Raw genomic sequence first — 16,887 nt, forward strand, 5'->3', positions numbered from 1 at the left:
GTGAAGCACAATTAAACTTCACACAAATGTTTCATGCGCAAGAAGCAGCTCCTTTGCTCATAGGTCAAGGTCACTCTTCTGAGGTTAAAGGTCAAATTTAACCACATCCTGAGTTTTTATAGAGTTTATAATTGAATGCAGCAGAAACTAACATCTTCAGTCTGATTGTGCCTCACCACATTATGCATATTTTATATTGACCTAAAAACGTTTAATTTTAACAGGTATATATTTGATTGAATATATTTACTACAAACAGGCGTATTTTGTTGCTATTGCACCCTTGTTTACATGTACAGTTGTACTTCAAAACACAAAACGAAAAGACATTGGAAAGATTACATGTTCTTATTCCGCAAACGTCTGAATGGCAATTCTGGCTTGTGTCTGGCAATCATTACTGGCAAACCAACAAAACAGTCACTGAAAGGATTGCTGCTTTTTTGCACAATTTTACGGCAATGAAGTGTGCGGCCAGGACGAACTTCTAAACCATTAATAGACAGCAAATCTATCAAAACCTTTTTGACATCCTCCTTGTATGAAGGAAGTTTGTGAAACCCTTTTCTTTTTTTTACTTCACACATAGCATCAAAATGTTTAACTGCATGAACAAGATGGGGAAATTCTTTTGAATGTTGCACAATACTGTCTTTTGTTTGAAAGCCATGTGTTGCATTTTTGGTGTCTCTGTTTAAAATTTCAACAAATTCATCCAAAGACAAATTATTGTTCTTCCCACCTGAAATATTGATGAATCTGTTTGCAATTAAGCGCTTTGATTGGTGAGCCGGTAATGTGCCAGACACAAGTGCTGTAAGATGTACACTTCCTATCAAATATTTAACTTTGTTGGTCCTGTTGTATATAGGCGTTTCAAATTTGGCACTCCTTACTACTCTGTAGCCATCACCCATATCAACAGCACTGTTTAAGTTTTGGTGAAGAGCTGTTAGACGGAAAACTGAAACAAGATAGTCATTCAGTTCATCTGTTTGCCTAAGCAATGAGTTTGTTGTTTGGACCTTGGCAGACATGTTAACTTGATGTTTAGTTTTTTCATGCATTTTCAAAGATATTACATATTTATACCTTGAATTACAGAAGTGGCACTTGAAATTGTCATTTTCAATAGAATTAACCCAGTAATTTTCCTCGTGATCAGGATCTGCGAGCACATTCTGCAATTCTGCAAATAAATCATGAGGAAAAATCTCTTTTACAATTTCACCACACTTGTCATTTAGCCATTGTAACTGTTGATCTGCTTCCCAATCTTTTATGCCTTGTGGTACTGGAATAGTTGAATCACAGCTATCCAATTCAAATTTCTTAAGGAACAGCACACAGCAAATGGCATCAAACAATGTGTAATATAGCTGCTTATATGCCCGGTAAGAGTTTTTTACTTCGCCCTTGACATTTCGCGCATTCAGTAAGTTTCTGTAATAATGTACAGTTCCCCTATCTCTGGAAGACTGTGTATTGTATGACAGCCTGTGGATTGCCTATAAAACAATGCAAAAGGATGAGTTAACCTCACAATAATCAACTGCAGTTATATTTAAAATGTTTCAGGATATATATATTACACTTGACCTGTACCATAGAGGACAGTAATACATATTCAAATTACATTATATCAGTCTATCCATATTATTGTATTAAGATATCTGTCTGACTGAAGGATCGAACCACCTTGCAAACCAGCTGAGATTGGTTGAAAGTGTATGATATATGTTTTACCAACTAAAAAGAAAAGTAGACAAATGTTTCGTGACTAAATTCATTAAGCGATGAAAATCCTCTATCTTTGAAATGAAGCCTTCTAACCTCTCTAAGCCACTGTCAGCATTTCTCATTGCTTGCTGAGCAACCTGAATTTTTTCATCAGTCAGTCTGTCTCCTTAAATATAAAATAAAAAGTTTAGCATGCTTGATGAAAATTAGACACCAATTTATACTATAGAAAAGGTCAAGTATTAAATAAACCAGAGATGTTAGTGAAACATTTATGCCCCCTTGGGAGCCAAATTGTTAGTAGGATTTGGACACTTAAATAAAATATGGACAATCAGAAAACCTTTTTTCAGCTTACAGTCACACTGACCTTGACCTTTGACCCACTGACCTCAAAATCAATAGGGTTCATCTGCTGGTCATGACCAATAAGCCTACCTAGTATGAGGTCCCTCGGTCAAAGCGTTCTCAAGTTATTGATCGGAAACCATTTGGTATTCCGACCGACCGACAGACAGACAGACAGACCGACCGACCGACCGACCGACCGACATGTGCAAAACAATATACCCCACTTTTTTCAAAAGGGGGCATAAATATTCTTTTGCTTAAAGAACTTGTTCACTGTTATTCTTTTGATATAGAAAGTATTACTTATAATTTATAAAGACTGGCATTTTGAAGTGTAAGCAAGTATAAACCAGTGTCATATACATCTTAAGACTAAATTACACTTAGAAAAAGTTTCCTGTATAGATGTATAATATATATCTAGTAAAGGTACATACTTTAAAGAGACGAATGTATTTAAATAGTCTATTGTATATCATTTTGATATTGGCAAAAGATTTTTTTCAATCAGTAACGAAGCCACAAAAATGGCTTAAAATAGCTGATTTACTCAATTTTTACTTTTATGTAAAATCTTAAGCATAAAAAATACATGAAATAACCTCCAAAAAAAACTTCTTCAACAATCTCCCCATCCTTCTTGGGAACGTATTTCTCTGTCAAGTTTTGCAACAACCTTATGACATCTGCTGTTTTCTTTTCATCACAATCAAAAAGACCAAGAGAATACTGTAAATAAAAACAAGATATTTAACTTAAATGCTTTCAAAACATAATAAGAAATGTTTATGCTCTTTAAGTAAAATCTTCACAACGTTAATTAAGGTTTCTTCACAACAGTACAATGAAAAGTAATACAAGGTTTGCAATATATATGTATCAATTGGTATTTAAATGAATTCTTTCTAAATTAATCAAAGAAATGAACTAAAACCACATATATGACGGGATTATATGTAAAATAAATGACCTTATTAAATCACAAGATTTACCTGCGAAGTTTTCATTCCAGCTTCATTACTGTGGATATGCTCCAGATGGCCAGGGTAAATTTTCCCAAACAAATCTTCCATTTGTTTAATATTTTGGATAACAGATCTGGCCACAAGGAACGTTAGTTCTTTTTGTAGACTGTCAATGTCCCCTTCAGATGGTATAAAGTCAACGGCTGTCATGCTGTCCACTGTCCTAACAGGAGTGCCTTCTTCCTTCTTTATTACAATCCGGTCAATGACGCCTGGAAAGTATAATATTTTGTGCCATGTCTTACGTGCCCGAGAGAGGTTAAAAGTTGTCAGACAAAATAAATGCCTTGTACATATATTGGTGGGCAAATCAGATCATTCGAAAAAGGTTATTTCTAGCTATGCCAGCTGTGAATCCATACTCTTTCTGTTACTTAAAAGTATGAGTTCCACAACATATAAAATTCTGTTTTTTGGCAAAATCATTGAAAATATACATGTTATGTTTCAATTGATATTTTAATGGTTACTGTAATACTCGATTAACCAAAAATAGTTTTCACTGATGTAATGGACAAAAAAATCTTACCAATAACGTTAAAAAGATGTATTGACTGTGTTGAATTTTTAGAAGTCCTGTAAGAGGGTACTATATTTTTATCCCAGTTATCGCCAACAAGTTGATATGTCATACTGTCACCCTTGCACCATTTTTCCTTCACTTCTAACAGTTTTTCATCAAGATTACTTTGCCAGGACTGCAGTTTATTTCTGACTGTCTCAGGAAAGACACATACACCTAACTTAGCCAAGCGTTTCATGTCCTGAAAAACAAGGGAACTTTTAACTTATTCATGTACATTAACAGGACATCACAGAGAATCTTGGCACCCTCTATCGAATAAGCTTTTTGAGTATCTTAATTATAACTCTTGTTCATAAACATTAGAAAATTAAGCCAGTATCCTTCTTTCAAACAAAACTTAAAAGAAAGGTGACCATGACCTTGACCTAGTCTCATCATTCTTAGTAAGCACAATTGCTGCACAAGTAAAGCACTTGGGGATCATCCTGGCCAAGTTTCATTGAAATCTTGCTTATAGTTCCAGATAGAATCAACAAATGCCAAAATATCAGGATGTTTGTGATTAAGTCTAGCTTACCTGATGTGTACACCCTCCATGAAGAAGTACCATTCCATTCAGATACTGCAATGTAGTTGCTTCCCTGTTTCGTCCATGTAATATTATACCTATTATATTATAACAATTTACAGTTGTCATACATAATAACATATTTCTTACATCAAGTAATAATAATTAAAAGAATTCAACTAGAACAGGTCAATGTCATTATGATTTAGCTCTCAATGTGTGATACAATTAGCTTTTCAGGCATAGCCATAACATAACTAAACTGCATTACCAGAGTAAGATAATACAGTACACACATTATTTGTTGTTGTATGGCAACATCTACAGTATTTTATTATATTTTAATCAAGATTGATCTCTTCAAATAGTTTAAAAAAGATGCCATATTCATATGTTATAATTATCCTTCAATCTTGTCTTACTATCTTTTATAGAATCAGACAGGATACATACAGATGGTGCGCTAATATACTCTTACCTATTGCAAAAAGGGCATGGTGAAATTCCTTGCTTGGTACTGGCATTGGGATGCTACTGGTTACCATGGATGACACAATGCGTAAAGTGTTTGGAGCTCCAAGTAATAGGTCTTGGTATAAGTGGTCCCAGGAGAATTCCATTATCCCTTCATAAGTTTTATCAGTCAATGCGAAGTCCGAGTGCCGTTTACAAATAGTTTCACATTCATTCTTTACTATCTTTGCAGCATAAGCAGCAAATTGATCTTTGCTGGTTGTTTCTAAAATCTCCATAAGTCCCTTTTCAACATTTTTTTGGTAGAATATGACTTTACACATTTTTATATGGTCTTTGTTTTCAATGACAACTGTCCTCTTTCCACTTTCATAGTATACTGTTATCTATAAATCAAATAATTAGATTTTTTAATATCATGGAAAAAAATGTGATATATCATGTTGGAGCATTTGCTACATGTATTAGCATGACAATTAACTGAATTTAGAAATATTTGGTAGAAACTTTTATATGTAAATCAACATTTTTCCCAAGAATTGCATTAGAAAATACAAACTAATTACAAGCTAAATCTTTGAAAAAGGACTCTTAAAAATCTAAATTATCACAATGACAAGTTATTGTATCTTTTTATACACTTGAAAATTCAGATCTGCAGTATACACTGTACATTATACAGTTCCTATAACCAGACAATTGCTGTAATTTGTGTGAACACCCCTGCTAAAAATCTTTAAAAACAACATTTATTACTTTATTACAAGAATGGAACTCTTTGGAAATTAAAATGGATCATGTAACAGCACAAAAGTTAGCTGTTTTAATCAAATTTAAAGGAAATGTTGCAATTAATGAGAAACAAAGCCTAATTTACATCAGAATCTTGTTCTTCATGAGTGAAGGTCAGGGGTCTTGATATACTGTATGTGTTAACCTTGAACAATTACTTTCTTGACAAGTAAGAAATTACTGACAAGATTTTTCACTTGACAAGCTTGACAAGATTTTTCACTTACCACCAATGGTTATTTCTTTCTGTGATACAGGGTGAACTTTAAAATCCTGGAAACTCTGCAAGGAAAATAGCATAACACAAAGATAACGTGAACTATTAACAACCTCTTACCTATTCCTTCAATGATCTAACAAATCATGCAAACAACATGCAATTAAGTTAAAGATGTCAAATAATACATTCAAAGATATAAGTTGGATAATAAAAGAGTGTTATTTACTGGTTGAAAAAATATCGTTATTCATTCTATTTTTTTATAGGTAGATAAATATTTATTTGCAAGTGAGCATTATGTTCAATCATTGTACACATTTCTGATCCAAAAAGAATTAATACTGTCAGTAAATCATAATAATGACAGATTTCAATAAATAAAATTTGACATCTTTAGCTTGCATTGTCAATAAATCAAAGGAAGAAACCAAGACAGGGTTTCTATTTTTAATAACTCAATATTTTTTTAAAGTGTGGTCTAACAAAATACTGTACAAAAATTGAAAGATACATATTACTATTACGCATTGAAATTCTCAGGCTGGCTGCCAAAGGTTTTTAAATACTTTATGAAACAAATCAGCTAGTATATTTGTTTTCTATCATAAGTGTATCCAAATATGGAATAACATGTAATACAATATTTAGTTAGACCACCTGTAATGAAAATTGAAAGAAAAAAAACAGGGTTCAACTTCAAACTGAACTTTAGCCTTTTACAGGTGACCCTTGTAAGAAACTACTTAATTATTTTTTTGTTTTCCATTTCAGAATTATATAAATATACCATCATATTGACGCCAAACAGATATTATCTGCATAATTAGTCGTTAACATTTGATAAACAAACAAGGGTCTCTGCATAAGCTTAACAATGCAACAATTAATTTGTCCTTTCTTTACCTCTACTTTGGGTCCTTTTTTATCAGTTGCTTGTCCAGAGACAGGGGAGAACAGCGACTTTCTTGCTTTCGTTTGCTTGTCGGATGTTTCTGTAAAGAAGTTACTATGTACGTTTGTATTTGTGGAAACTTCTTTTTAAATCTAGATATTAAGTAACACTTAATAACTAAATTTGCACTGTTGTATTTCCTTTGATAAAAACATAACTGGTAATCATTTCATTAACAAAGCAAAAATATTCTTTTTTCAATTAAGTACAAAGAATATAACATAAATTCGAACAAAATACTGCTTATATGAAACTGTTGAAGAATCTAGTTAGGCTAAACAAGTCAGTCGCTCTTCACTTAATCTCTCAATAGAAAGAAAGTATCTTTTTTCTATGGACTTGAGATAAAAAACTTACCTGTAATAACATTTGGGATGTTTGGTTGTTCTGAAATGGCTGGCAATATAGGTCTGTGAAACTGCAGCAATGCCTCAGTTGTTGTTGCCATCTGCCTTACTGCAAAAAACATAAGCAAATTAACTAAACTACACAATTTATAATAGTACATGTATAAATTATTAGTGTTCACCTTTGAAATTTGTAAACATTTAAAAAACATAAATTTAAACCAAACGATTGTGAATATACTGTTACATGTAGCCTAGGTCTATCTTCTTACACAAAAGACTCAATGACTTCCATGCACACTTAAAACATTCTACGAACATTTAACTATTGCATCTCTTTGTGCAAAACTTTACACACCTGCATTATCACCAGTTGAAAGCTGTGTACATGTGTTGCCCGACGGCTCTTGCAGAACTTTGCCTGATTTTCCATATGGACTGATAATCATGGTCTGAAAAATGTGATGGATTTAAACATATATAGTGTATTTGAATATTTTGACATGAAACATAAAAAATTTAAAAAGGGTCTTTATGAAATAAAAAGATGATAATTTTTTTAATTTTTTTGTAAGTAGGTACTAGTAGCTTTCTCATTTAAAAGTACTGTTTATGCTAGTAATCCGAGCACATCTTGTCATGACAGTCAAGTGGTGATGCCATTTGAAATTTTGAGAGGAAATTAAAAGTATGTTTTATAAGAATAGGGGAAATCTATAAACAATATTCTACTAGGCGGTAGGGCGGCACCTTGTTGGAAAGGGGGTTGCAGTGGTCCAGAGGTTTCAAAATCATGATTTCCAGGGTTTAAAGCCCAGCTCCGTCTGAAATTAAATTAAAGAATGCTTTTTCATTGTTCCCCATTTGCCAGGCTTTCGGATGAGGCTTTAAACTGGGGTCTTCTGCTAGACTTAAATCAGTTTCTGGGTGTTAAACCAAAAATTGTCTGAAAACAAAACACTGGCAAGCCACTGTTCATGTAATTTTGTTTGAACAATGGATTAAACACAACTTTCTTCAATTTTTCTTAAATTCATCTAGTTACCTACCTGTAACTCCGATGCACTCTTCAATTTTGTTTTAGGCCACAGTTGCACTTTAGGACTGAATACTTTTTTCATAGGTTGTTGTGTTGTACTGGAACTTGAAGGGGACCACAGCAGACGTTTCACAGTTAATTTACGACTATAACCAATGGATTCGTTGAGGGTCTGTTTAATAATTTGCAATTTTTCAACTACCCCTTTCACCAGTCGATTGCACTTAATGCAAATCCCAGTAGCATCTGTTGAGGTCAGGTCCATATCAATAACTAAATGCAGATCATCAACTGTTTGTTTCGTTATTTTCAATTTTTTGTTCATGTTCACGCTCGTTTTTATTTTTCTGCCAGAAGGCGTTATTTCAACATTACAAAACACCATCCCACACAAAACACATCGATCTTGCAAATGATGTTTCTTCGGCGTGGAAACTGTCAACTCTGCCATTTTGTACAGTTACAGTAAACCAAATATTTAATGTTGGTGATGAGATCTTTTCACGTAAGGTCTAGGGCGAGATATTGGCAAACAAATCAAACAAAACAATGAAATACTTTCACGATCTTGACATGGCGATTTCACAGACGGTGTGTGTGAGAATTACACGTTGTAAAAATTACGCACTAAAAATTCGGAAATTCCAGCGATAAAAATAGAAACTTTCGACTTCTACTTTCGTTTTCGCTATATGAAAGCTAGGCGTTGATTGGTTAATGGTTACGTTACGCGATGGTGATCTCCAATTGGTGCCGGTCAGATCCCCATGCACAGCAATATAGGGGATATGATTTTAATCAGATTGCCATGAATACAAACGTTACCCATCATTTAACAGGAAGTGCGACACTTGTGGCCAAATCGGACATTTTTAGAAGTCTACCACCTGCATAGAGGCGAGTCGCAGAAGTGGGTCCAAAAAAGAGACAGAGGTAGCTATGGTCGTGGTCGCGGATGTGCTTTAAAAGGACTCAAGTAAATTACACGGACACATATGTAACCCGGTTTTTAGATCACTTACATAAATGGAGTATTATAGCGCCAGTAGAAGAACCAGCTAAATGGGTAAGTAGCATGGTTTGTATGAAGAAGAATAACGGCAGAGACAGAATATTTATAGATCCAACTAACAAGGCTCGAGAGCACTATCCCATGAGCTCAATTGATGACATTGTCACTAGAGATATTCCCCACTATGCAATAAGGACTCACATAGTTTCACTAAAACTACAACTAGGTTACGGGTCAAGGATGTCAAACAAGAAAGTGGATTAATCAAGACAAGTGAAAATATCGAAAGAGATAATCCAGAGTTGTTTTGTATTGTGTATGTTGAATATGCTTAAATATTCCCGCCATTTGTTGAGGCCCAAGATTAGTTAAATAAAATACGCTAATCAATTAGCACGGGTTGTGTTAAAACTCTCCCTCGCTAGTGGACTTTACATAAAAGTCGCAAATGAAACATGGTGACCGAGGTGGGATATTTTTCTGCGCTACAACTAGCGCACGTGTTCAATTGTTGCACCCTTACCAAAAGGAAAAGTTAACTGCAAACTCGCCACTAACTTTTTAGCTCGCCGAAACACTGTAAAGTGTTCGCCAGATATCGCCACCAGTGGCTACTCTGCAGCAAATATTTGGTGATTTTGCGGTGAATTCACCAGAATAAAAAGTTGTTTGCCAATTGTTTGCCAGAAACTTTTCATCGAAATATTAGTTTGCCACAGATTGCCATAAACTTATTTGTCAAAAAAATATTCGCCGAAAGTTCACCAGAAACTTTTCTATAAAAACAAGTTTGCCAGATAATCGCCACAATCATCTTCATCCAAAATATATTTTCCGAAAGTTTATCTAAATTTGTTCAATTAATAACTATGTTGCCAAAGAATTGCAAAACACATATACACTTAACGGAACTTCTAATGCTACCCGTAGTCTTTTGTGATAAATTGACTAATATTAAACAGAAACTGTACTTTTTAACCTAGAACAAAATTACAGTAAAATTCTGCTATAAAGGCCATTTTGCAGGGGCTCAACTATTCAGATATTTTTTATTGATTAAAGCCGCTTTTAATATGTAACTTGAATAAGCTGTTAAAGGGGCTGTACTCCGTATCATGAACAAGCAAAAAAAAGAAGAAAATTGTCGAAAACTGACATAAACTTGGTATCGATGTGTACAATGCATTGAAACTTACTAACTGAAGTACCACATAGTTTTCAATTAATTTATTTTCGCAGTTTTTTCGTGTTTTTTCCATTAAAAGGATTACTAGGTATGTCTACCTAGTAGAATTCATTCCTTATACGTGATTGGCTATCACGTGATATTACCAAGTTAGGTATATAGCTTCAATATTCCAGCCATTTAGAGAAAGCCTTCGTAGAACAGTGGATACAACACATGACTGCAATTTAAGCGACACCGGTTCGAACCACAGTTACTTGGTATTTGGACTGTACTTTTGAGTATGCACAAGGGACGAACGCGGCATGCGCTTTTTGACTCTACGCGGGGACGGGTACCAGTCACGAGGTAAACATATCACCGGTTCCCGTTTGCGCGAAAAGTTGAAAAGCGCATGCCGGGTCCGTCCGGTGTGCATGGTCAAAATTTCTGGCGAAGATTTGTGAGTCGGTAAATAAACAGTATTCTTGGCAGAGTTATCAAAGAAAATTGCAAACAAGCGTCTAGTTTGTGCTTGTTGCACCTTGGAGATAACTTCCTCCTGAACATGCATGCGACGTATAGAGTTGTTTTATCGAACAAATCTTGTAGATCTGAGCTCGTTTCCATACATTTGTCTCAATCCGAAATCTGCTAACCTGCATAACTTGTGAATGATTAAAATTGTATGAAATTTTAAAATATTTAATATGTAAAAATAAACGACCAAAAGTGGATAAATTGTTTATTATGTGTATCATAGTGTACTAGAACACATTTTTTATGATTCTCAGTCCAAGAGATCACCCTGGAAACCAAATCGTTTTCGTTTTTTACATTTTGGATTTTTTTTACAATTATAATTTCAAAGAGTAAAACATTTTATTAAATAATTGTCCTGAGATTCGTACAGAAAAAATATTTTTGGTGTACAGTCCCTTTAAGACCAAATTTCTTTTAAGAACTTTTTTACTTGTCCTGAATGTGATCTTTTTAGCAGAATTTCAATGTTTATGAATTTTCTTAAACAACACGGACTATTTCAAAACAAAAGCTGATTTCTCTTAAAAAACTAATAAACTAATATACCTCAAATATATTTATTACACATTCTTTTTGCAAATATTGAAGAAATAACAGTATATATAATGACATATTTTTACTGATTTACTCAAAGAATTGTCCTAGAATTTTACACAACAAATAGTTATACATAACATTGATTCATTTATAAAAGTCAGAAAATATTGGAAACCAATTGCTTTTAAGAAAAAATGTAGAGATCAATAGAAAACATTTAGAGCTGCGCGCTAGACTATACACCGCTTTGTCTTAGAAATGAATGCATTAAAAATGTAATATGTGCCTGTAAAAACAATAAAAAGGTGCATAATTTGCATTAAATGCAAAATAGAGTTATCTTACTTGATAAGTTCAGTTGGTGTAATTGAATGAAAAGCCTTGCGTGAAGTTTCAATGTAATAAATCAAATGATCACTGAGCTATTGACTGAAATGTAGTTGCATGCAAAACTTTAACCAGAATTTTGAAATAAAAAATGAAGGGCCATAATTTGTAAGTATTCAGTTGGTGTAATTGTTGAGACACCTTGTTTAAAATTTCAATGTAATAAATCTAGTCGCTACTGAGATATTGACTTTAATGTAGTTGCACGCAAAACTTTAACCAGAATTTCGAAGTATAAAATTAAAGGGCCATAATTTGCATTAAATACATGATGGAGTTATTTTACTAGCATATTGGAATTGGTGTGATGGTTAGGAAGCCATGTATAAAGTTTCAATGAAATACATCAAGTAGTTGCTGAGATATAATGTAATTGGTACTTGCACGCAAAACCTTAACCAATGTGTGACGCTGACGCCGACGCCAGGGTGAGTACTATAGCTTTCCTTATTCTTCGAATAGTCGAGCTAAAAATGCTGTGTTTTCATATTATAATGAGCGTGTTCGGCATACATACACGAGCTAACCCGGGTACCCTGTGTATTACTCGAGTAACCCGGGCGATGATAGTTGTGTCACTCGAATTTACCCACCTCCAGAAGCTGGGAAAGGCGGGTGATCTTATCCGAATATACTGCCACTTCAAAATGGCGGATTTGGTGGACGCAAATGGAAATGTTGCTTCAGAAAATCTGACGACCTGATAAAAGCAGTTGCGTAGTTGGTATTAGGCACACTAAGTCTGTGCCTACAAATGTGAAATGAATGTGCATTTAACTGTTTTACCCGGATTTCAATTGCTCGTTGCATAGTTCATATATGGCACAGTTGCACAGCGTTTTGACATGCCATTTGTTTTGTCTCTGAAAATTATGAGTAAGATGTATGTTGAAATTTGAAAACATGGTATGTGTTGTTTGGCAACTTAGGACGTTTTAGTTTTAATAGGATAAGGGTAGATTTTTGTGTAGATAACAGTGATTTTTGACATCTGTATTGACTGAAATGCGTTTAATTTGAAGGTTTCACGTGTCATTCCATTGTCATTTTTTCAGGGTAATGGCAATCGGACCCCTTTCCACCGTGATACCAGTGAATTTCATCAGCACCTCTCAGCAAACATTTTGAAGTCCTACCTTTGTGTGATTGTGAATACAGTAAAAAATTAGAGAAAGATCTTAAACCTGCTGACATTACGATAATCACGAAGATATATAATGAAAAGGTGTACCCCGGTGTGCAGCAATCCCTCAACGAACTTGGAAAGCAGTTTCTTATGGAGGTGCATCCATGAATCATAAATATGCTTATTGATTGGGATCACTTGGACCAAAATATTTGTGTGAAAGGTATTTATCCCTTTGAAGGACTGCAGTTTACAGGTACATGTACCAGGTAAAGACACTGTAAATCCACAATTAAAATCCCTGGGAAATGGACTTGTACTTGCTCCCAAAGCATAAGCAAGGCACATCTACCAATGCACAGCAAGATATAGGTTTATGTTATCACCAGGCTCAGAAAGTAGTTTTGAGTTATGTATTCTCATGACATAAATTATAGAGCACATCTGAATAAACGTCTGTTTATTAAACACCCAAGTTTACCTGGTAATGTGTGTGGTCATTGACAACTTTATTAAATTCATTTTATAGTAATGAAATATGTATATCTGCAGCATTATAGCATATGTTAATATCAGTCAGTACTGTTATGACTTGTCAAAGTCTGCACTTTCTGAATGCATACTGATTTTGGTGGCCTTAAATGTTAGCACCTCTGCATCCTGTTTCAGAGTCTGATGCAGTTCCGAGGAGAGAGCATTCTCCAGAGTTGCAACAAAGTTGTATTTATCCAGTTTCAGATTCTGCAATAGTTCAGAAGAAAAAGCAATCCACAGGTTTGCAAGAAGGTATGTTTGAAATTGGTAATTTCATGTATCAGTACTTTTCCTGATTGACACCTTTAAGTTGTAACTTTTTAGGACATAATTGTGTATTTTTTTCAGTACATTATTATACCCCAAACAACGGTTGGTTGATCAGTGCAGAAACCTGTGGTGAAAACTACGTCTACACTTATGAAGGAATTTCCTTGAAATTTCATACACATTTAATTGAATTTATTTGCTTTTCCTCCAAAACCAATTTGTCAGATTTCAATGAAATTTTACATGAAACTTCAACATAATGCCTACTTGTGTATGTTGATTATCTGACCGGACTGTGCATTGCCGATTTTACTTATTGATATCATTTGGAATACTTCTGTTTCATCAGTTCAGCATGGTTTACTTTCAAGGAATCTGATTGGTCATGTTTATGTAACCTTTCTTATGATTGGTTCGTGAGGGGAGGTGTACTGAAGCAGTTTTCAATACCACATATTGGTAAGTACAGTGTATGAATGTTATATGTTGTATACGCTGTACACTATTTTGTATTTGCTTTGACCGTTTGTCATTGTGGTTATATGTTCTTCTGTATTACATTGTATGCCATGTTTGTACATGTCATTGTGTGTTATTTGTTATATTGTATATCAGATACATATAGGCCACTAGCAGTCTTTTATCCCAGATTCTATTTATATATGTATGTATGTGTCTTGATTACATTGTTTATGTATACTAGTATAATATATTTTGCAGATTACAAGTCTTCAGAACATGACTTGCGTTGGTATTTATACCCGGAATACCATACTGTTATATGTATATCATGGATGCCTTCATGTTCCACAAATTTGGACTCGATTTTTCATTGAAAATGGATTATCTGCTTCTTCTTCGAAATTAGTTGTTGGAATTTGATAAAACTTCACTTAAAGTACAAACACTGTGCCAAATTATGCCTATGATGGGTGCTTTCGTGTTCGACAAATTTTGATGGAGTTACTGCCCTTATATTGTATTTTAAAAATCATTTATTCGCTTTGTCTCCAGAAACGCTTGATGGATTTCAGTGAAGTTTTACATGTAGCATCATCATGAAACATTTCTTTCAGCCAGCAGCATTGCAGAAAGGCACGAATGGAGTGATGCAGAGACAAGATTTTTACTAGATACCATTTCAGAGCACATGAAAAAATTAAACGTAGCAAGGAACAAATCAAAGGTGTGATCAAGTATTGCAGATGTTCTCATAAGAAATGGATTCACTGGCACAGTTACACAGTGTATGGATAGATACAAATATCTGAAACGGTCTTATAAAGCATATGTTGATTAAAGTAAGAAATCTAGCAGTTGGAAATGTTAATTAAAGTATGAGAACGAAATGCATGTCATTATGGGAGATGATCCGGCAGTCACACCTGTGTACACGCTCGGTTCAGGAGATGGTACACAACTAAATGATAATACTGATGATATTGATGAAAGTGATGATAGTCCGAGTACTTCATCCAAGCAAGGGAAACGTCCACACACTCGAGACAAGATGAATGAACTAAGGGAATTAATGGAAGAAAGAGATCAGCGACTGCTGTCGGCAATGAGAGATGAATAATGAACAAAACTACCTGCTGAAAAAAATCATTGACAAGTTGTAATTTAAATTTGAACTTTTGTGACTAAGGTTCCTTTTATTGTGTCGCGCGCCATACACATTGCTGTTGTTTTATTCTGTTTTTTTGTTCTATAACTAATAATTTTCAGACACTGCAAATTGATGTAACGGAAAACTGATTGATATCAGGGAATTTTGAGTTGGATTTAGTACAGGAAACCTGAATTATGCTATGTTTAAAGTCAGCACACTTTTGTTGCTGTTAAACACATTAACACTACAATTAGCACTAAGAGTGTTGAGACTTGGTTTTGTTGTACATTGTATTTTGTAAAGTAGGCTTTAAACCAAAACTTTAATGTCTTGGAAAATAGAGAATTTTGAAGTCATGGTAAAATTGTTAGTGTTACATGTACATTCAAACATCAGTAAAATGCTAAATTATACTGAACAGTGTCTGCTATATGACCATATTCATTCGCGTAGATTTCTAGTTGCGTGGTCTTCAAACCCACATATAACCGACGATAACGGGATAACGAATCTGCCAAGAACGAACGTGACTGACGGATCTTCACAATAACTTCGGCTGGTATATCCGCGAATGTACTGAAAACCAGTAAATTGCAATTGAAACCCGCCCAATTTGCCGAGGTAATCTGTATCGCCCAGACGCACGATGGTCACAGGGATTACGATTTTTGAGGAATTTAATGAAAGTGATGACATTGGTGGTTATTTAGAACGCTTGAGCCAATATTTTATTGCAGTAGATATCAAAATAGAAGAGGCAACTATTGCCAGACGTAAAGAAATATTATTAAGCAGTGTTGAGAAAACAGCTTACAAAACATTGAAAGATTTGTGTTATCCGGAAACCCCAAATGACAAAACCAATTATCAACATTGTTAACCGAACATTACAGCCCTCAGAGAGTAGTGGTGGGTGAGTTTCATTCTGCAAGGCAGAATCAAGGTGAATCGATAACGGACTATGCAACCAGGCTAAAACAACTGTCAATTTACTGTGAATTTGAAGGTGACCAATTGAAGCAAAATCTCAGAGACAGGTTTGTGTGTGGATTAGCATCCGATGGAACTCAAAAAAACTATTATCAAAGTCGTAAACATTTGACCTGGCGCTAAGCATAGCGTTGGCAGAGGAAACTGCACGTAAAAGTGTGACCAATATCGGTTCAAGGGAAGTAAACAGGGTAGGTTATGTGAAACCGAAGCACCATAACCAAGCATCAAAACCAACAAGCCACAGGAAATGTGACAGATGTGGACTTAGTAACCACACACGCGATGAATGTCGGCATAAAATGGCCGTGTGTTACAAATGCAACAAAGTAGGACATTTGAACTCAGAATGTATGTCAGATGCTACTAATTTGACCCAGAATCCGACTAATAAACAGGTAATAAAAATAAATTTCACGGTAAAACACATGATCGTGTTCGTTATGTCGCAGAGGAAGAGGTTGTGGCGAATCAATTAGTTGAGGAAAAGGCTGTTTCGAATCAGTTCATTGATTCAATATTTACGGTAACATCCAATAAAACAACAGATGAATCAGCATTACGCGTAAATAGTTCCACGCCAGCATTGATAGTTCCAGTCAATTTGCAAGGAGTTGATATTGATATGGAAGTGGACACTGGTGCTGTAGTGTATTAACATAGTAAGGGTGACTACT

General features: G+C 34.6%; 2 protein-coding genes and 1 pseudogene across 2 annotated transcripts; 1 reads left to right on the forward strand and 2 right to left on the reverse strand.

The window, feature by feature from the left end:
• Positions 1-215: 215 nt before the first annotated feature.
• LOC128238795 (uncharacterized) lies at positions 216-7,896 on the reverse strand. Its single transcript, XM_052955047.1, has 13 exons — positions 7,746-7,896; positions 7,354-7,447; positions 7,006-7,104; positions 6,600-6,688; positions 5,704-5,758; positions 4,689-5,070; positions 4,220-4,308; positions 3,646-3,880; positions 3,084-3,328; positions 2,694-2,820; positions 1,834-1,906; positions 1,093-1,508; positions 216-964 (listed from the first exon to the last, which is right to left on the reverse strand). The coding sequence occupies exons 6-12, from the start codon at positions 5,005-5,007 to the stop codon at positions 1,433-1,435; spliced, it is 1,164 nt and encodes a 387-aa protein (XP_052811007.1). The 5' UTR covers positions 5,008-5,070; positions 5,704-5,758; positions 6,600-6,688; positions 7,006-7,104; positions 7,354-7,447; positions 7,746-7,896; the 3' UTR covers positions 216-964; positions 1,093-1,432.
• Positions 7,746-8,775, reverse strand: LOC128238798 (uncharacterized). The gene is made up of 2 exons (XM_052955051.1): positions 8,045-8,775; positions 7,746-7,819 (listed from the first exon to the last, which is right to left on the reverse strand). The coding sequence occupies exons 1-2, from the start codon at positions 8,483-8,485 to the stop codon at positions 7,787-7,789; spliced, it is 474 nt and encodes a 157-aa protein (XP_052811011.1). The 5' UTR covers positions 8,486-8,775; the 3' UTR covers positions 7,746-7,786.
• Positions 8,776-12,737: 3,962 nt separating this feature from the next.
• LOC128237150 (uncharacterized) lies at positions 12,738-15,230 on the forward strand (annotated as a pseudogene).
• Positions 15,231-16,887: the final 1,657 nt, after the last annotated feature.

Source organism: Mya arenaria, chromosome 6 (genome assembly GCF_026914265.1).
Source record: "Mya arenaria isolate MELC-2E11 chromosome 6, ASM2691426v1".
NCBI lineage: Eukaryota > Metazoa > Mollusca > Bivalvia > Myida > Myidae > Mya > Mya arenaria.

Excerpts from the sequence above, each read along its gene's own strand:
- LOC128238795 (XM_052955047.1), bottom strand. The coding sequence starts at position 5,007 with ATGTGTAAAGTCATATTCTACCAAAAAAATGTTGAAAAGGGACTTATG. Across the intron at positions 2,821-3,083 it reads CTGGAATGAAAACTTCGCAG|TATTCTCTTGGTCTTTTTGA; the intron begins GTAAATCTTGTG and ends TTTTATTTACAG. Across the intron at positions 1,907-2,693 it reads TGAAGAAGTTTTTTTTGGAG|GAGACAGACTGACTGATGAA; the intron begins GTTATTTCATGT and ends TTTATATTTAAG.
- LOC128238798 (XM_052955051.1), bottom strand. The coding sequence starts at position 8,485 with ATGGCAGAGTTGACAGTTTCCACGCCGAAGAAACATCATTTGCAAGAT. Across the intron at positions 7,820-8,044 it reads AGAGTGCATCGGAGTTACAG|ACGGAGCTGGGCTTTAAACC; the intron begins GTAGGTAACTAG and ends ATTTAATTTCAG.